This window comes from Lepisma saccharinum, chromosome 28, assembly GCF_977018435.1.
Source record: "Lepisma saccharinum chromosome 28, izLepSacc3.1, whole genome shotgun sequence".
NCBI lineage: Eukaryota > Metazoa > Arthropoda > Insecta > Zygentoma > Lepismatidae > Lepisma > Lepisma saccharinum.
Genome location: NC_139256.1, coordinates 46,422,430 through 46,426,797, shown reverse-complemented (window position 1 = coordinate 46,426,797; position 4,368 = coordinate 46,422,430). Strand labels below are relative to the sequence as shown.

Sequence of the window (4,368 nt, the reverse complement as noted above, 5' to 3'; positions counted from 1 at the left end):
ACTCTTTGAAACATTAGGAGGGGTGGGGGAAAATATTTTTTTTCTTGCCGCGTTAAATTACATAAATTTAGAGCCGTCTATTTGCAAGCCATTCTTCAGGCACCTGAAAATGTTGGAACGCTTTAGTAGTTGAGCGAGTTTTGTAAGCAGATTCAAGTATGTACTCAGTGCTTACAGTGCAATCGCATGTAAAATTGTAACTTTTCCACTTAACGCAATATTTCCAAACCCATCAAATGATGTACATGAGCTCCACTGGACACAAACCACAAATTAGCATCACAACTCACTAGAAAGTGACTTATGGCCTGATAGTCTCTTCCGAAATTACAATCTGGAAGAAATCATTCCGAATTGAGCTTTTAATGAATTTCTAGAATTTCTTATATTGAATGAATTGGCAATCAAAAGTACGAAAATATTTTTCACTTTATGTGGCTTCATAATGCAGAAAACCTGGTGTAAATATATCTACTTTACGTGTTATAAGTAATCAACGTTACTGTTGGCCAGCTTTTGAAACACTATACATTTCCTACACAGGAAACTATATCGAGCTCTACAATCTGCAGCACCATACTTATTACAACATGTTTTTCGGCTTTAATAACACTATTCCACAGATACTTCCAGAAAAATCGCATTGTCTACAATGTAACTTTTGCTGTTGAGTACTTCGTGAGAGACAAATTGAGGAAAACTGTGTAAAATATAAAATTCATCTTCCTGTGGTTTAATCAAGGAACCACCAATACTATCAACAATGTCCTCGTCTCGCGTTCTTTGTTCAGCTAATCGAATCTTTACAAGTTTTGGGAAGGGCCATTCCAAGAGAGAATCACATTCTCCTGGCAATGCTTGAATGTAAAGTGAAAAATAGCCTTTGTTTTTAGTAAGATAACCATCAGGGTACAAGATCACTCTCAGTTTGTACTCTTGTTTACCGCTGTAGAAAGGGGGACTGAATATTCTCAGATCTCTATTGTTCTTAGCTTTTTCTATCTCCTCAGCTATGTTTTCCACTTTCCACAAGAAACTCCCAAGTCTTAGTACCATTAGCTTCGTCTGCAATTCTTCATTTCTTTTACTCTCACTCTCCAATTTCATTTCCAAATTTTCAACTTTGCAACAGAGCTTACCGATGACACTTCTCGTTAGTTCCAAGTGATGATGCATCTCTTTCTTCATGTGATGCATCATCCCTGCAGGAAAACCTTCATAGCAGCACTGCATCTCCTTGTAAGCACACGCAGCAAAGAGCTTCTGGCATTCTTCATCCAAATGTCGTTCCACGTCTTCTCTTGCAACTTCAACACCACAACTTTCAGGACAAGGAATTGGGAACTTCACGCATTCTGCGTGGTGATCCTCCAACAACTGTCTCTCGACTTTCTTCTCACAATGCTCACACGGTACCAGTGCTTTCGGGCACTCGTTTTGATAGTGTTCACTAAGTTCCTTCCTCGCCTTCTTTTCTCCACATTTATTGGCACAGCGTACAAGTGCTGATTCACAGGTGCCGTAGTGTTTAACAAACGAATCCTCCGGCACGAACGAATCGCAAAACACGCACTCCACTTCAGACATGTTGCACTCCTCTTTCAGACAAATATCCATATCCTCTGGTTTCACTTCCTTCAGAAACATGTCGCAGGAATGGACGCACATTTCAGATTTCATCTCATGTTTGTTGTACGTTGATGATGCTTTGGAACCATCTTGGTCCACGTGTTCGGACAAACTAGAGTTATCGATTTGTTCACCACTCTCCAGTATGAATACCGCAACCTGTTGTGAACACTGGCCCATGTGCTCTTCTATTTCCTCTTGTAAAAATATCTCCCTACACAGATCACACACGACTTTTCTTTTTCTGCAACTCTCATTCACATGTTGGATCAGGACTTGACGTGGGAGTTTAAACCCACACTCATTCCCACATTCAACTTCTTCAACTCTGCAGATCAACTGATGATTTTCTAATTCTTCCTCCTCCACTTCTTTCCCACAAAAGGAACAGGTCATGTAGGCTGCTGTTGGCATTCTCCCTAGCTATAGTCACGGCCTGACGCAAAACCTTGCATGCAAGTAATGGAGCTCCTGAGAAATTATCTCAACACGATCTTCACAGTATGGCTGCTGACTGGAGATAAGTCTTTTCTAACGTTTACTTTTTCTAGTCTCTTGGTAGAACGTCTTCATCAACACGTTCTACAATCCTGAGATGAGAAATGAAAAGAAGCCGTTGATCTGAAACGAGAGAAATAGAAAGTATGTTTCAAGATTTATTCAAATCATTAAGAATGAATACGAATAATATAGCACCTCTATGGAGATATAATTGTAATAACAATAGTTCTACAATCTGTACAATATTTCACTGTAAATTTTATTAACATATTCCTGTGAAGTACAATATTGAGTGCTCGAAATGGACCGTTCAGTCTCGTCAGAAATGCCAAGAACCGTACCGGTTTATTAACTTTTTAGATACTTCAGTGCGAACTAAATTGTTAATACAATTTAATACTACATATTGAAGTTTCCTCACTACATGAAGATTCGTTGTTGCCGCGAGGAATATTGATAATAATAATAAATATGATATTTTGTGCTTCCTAAATGGCGCAGTGGTAACGTCGTCGCCTTGTAATCAAGGGGTCCCGTTTTCGATACATAGTGGTTCGGATCCCACTTCAAACTGTAGGTCCAATCCCGATTAACCCTTGTTTCAAATGTAGACTTAAAACAACAATCTAATTCAATGTAATAACTGATGGCGCAACAGGCTTTGAGAATCAGGGCCTACCTACCGATCTCAGGCCTTACATCCACCTGCCGAGAAGAAAGATCAGCCAACCAGTTATTAGGTGGCGTGTGGTCAGAACGACGAACCCTACACCCTTCATTGTTTCTCTAACCGGCTGACATTACTCATTCGTAGCTCCCAAATTTCTTCACGATGTTGGATGGCCACCGGTCCCATGCACAGGCCGAAATCTCAGGTGAAAAGTTGTCACTCTTCCTCCAGCCCCAAATATAACATCTTACACCAACGGCCATCGTGCGGGAGTTGCCACGAGGAAGCTTAGCAGAATATGATGCCTACACCTTCTTGTAGCTTGTGACCTTCGTTTTTCCTTTCTTTATTTGCTAATTATTAACTTTGTCTGGTTTTTTGGATTCGGTTGTTCTGACAGATTAACCCGAAAGTAAAATTGCAAATAACACAAACAGTAAAACCCTTGAATGATCACTCGCAAAAAAAAAAAAAAAAATAAATAAAAAAAAATTGAAATATCTTTCACTTGCACAAATTTGATTTTTCTACTAAGTATTATTTAGACAGAGTTTTGAAGATATGTACGTTTATATTTCTTAATCCCCAGGCGAGCTGACTTACATCCACGATTTGAGTCTGTTTAATTTTTAAAAATGATAAACATTTCCAGAAGACTTGTGTCGAATGTACTGTATATTATATTTTCTGATGTTTGTGTAAATATTTTAGTAATCATTATTTTTGTAACCTCTCAGTTATTTCTGAAACAACTGGTACGTCATTTCACTAGTGGTTACTTTCACTTTCCAGTCGTTCTAGTAACCAGACCCGCCCCTCCCTTAAAAAAAAAACCTTGTAGACGAAAGTAATGCGTTCAGCAAAGGGGACGTGCCCCCCCCCCCCAAGGGAGCCACGAAATATTTTAATGCAAACCTACAAAAATAACATGAATAATTTTTTGAAGATTTTGCAAGAATTTAGATTTTCTTGTATAAATGAATGGGTTGTTTCTGGAGGGAGGCAGACTCCAGAAGTCTGCAGTCTACTATATTTAGTATTTTTAGTTTTATAACAATTTGTGAGAAGCTACTAAATATTTAAATTTGGTCGGGACAGTTCACCATATTTACTCCCTGCTTTGACTTTTTTCGATCTGCAGTCTTCATGGGAAAATGTCCTCTTTTTGTGGTTAATTCACATTCAGACATGTTCTTCATTATAAGGATAATCCCATAGCGTTGGTGGTTACGTTCAGGGTACGAATTCCCATGGCGGAACGGGGATCTCCCACCTTCCCACCAACGATTTTGTTATTTTTAAAAAAAATTCCGAGGGTAAAAGTTTGTGTTATAAGAAGAAAGATAAGCAATTAATTTGGACTTCAAACATACTTTACTAAGAATAACATCATAAACACATACAAAGAAGGAATAACAAAGAATGATGTCAGCCTGTGTGTGAATGTTGCAAACATCTCTTGTTGTCTCTTTCTCCCTCCCTCCCCCCCCCTCTCTCTCTCTCTTTAGGGCTGGTAACAGCATGGGGTAAGAACGTACTTCTGCAGTCATAGATAAGATTTTAAAATT

The 4,368-nt window shown here is 38.7% G+C and overlaps 1 protein-coding gene across 1 annotated transcript; it reads right to left on the bottom strand.

The window, feature by feature from the left end:
• Positions 1–612: 612 nt before the first annotated feature.
• Positions 613–1,809, bottom strand: LOC145980937 (TNF receptor-associated factor 4-like). Its single transcript, XM_083114022.1, has one exon. It carries the CDS (start codon positions 1,807–1,809, stop codon positions 613–615), a length of 1,197 nt encoding a protein of 398 aa, XP_082970148.1.
• Between the last annotated feature and the right edge of the window lie 2,559 nt (positions 1,810–4,368).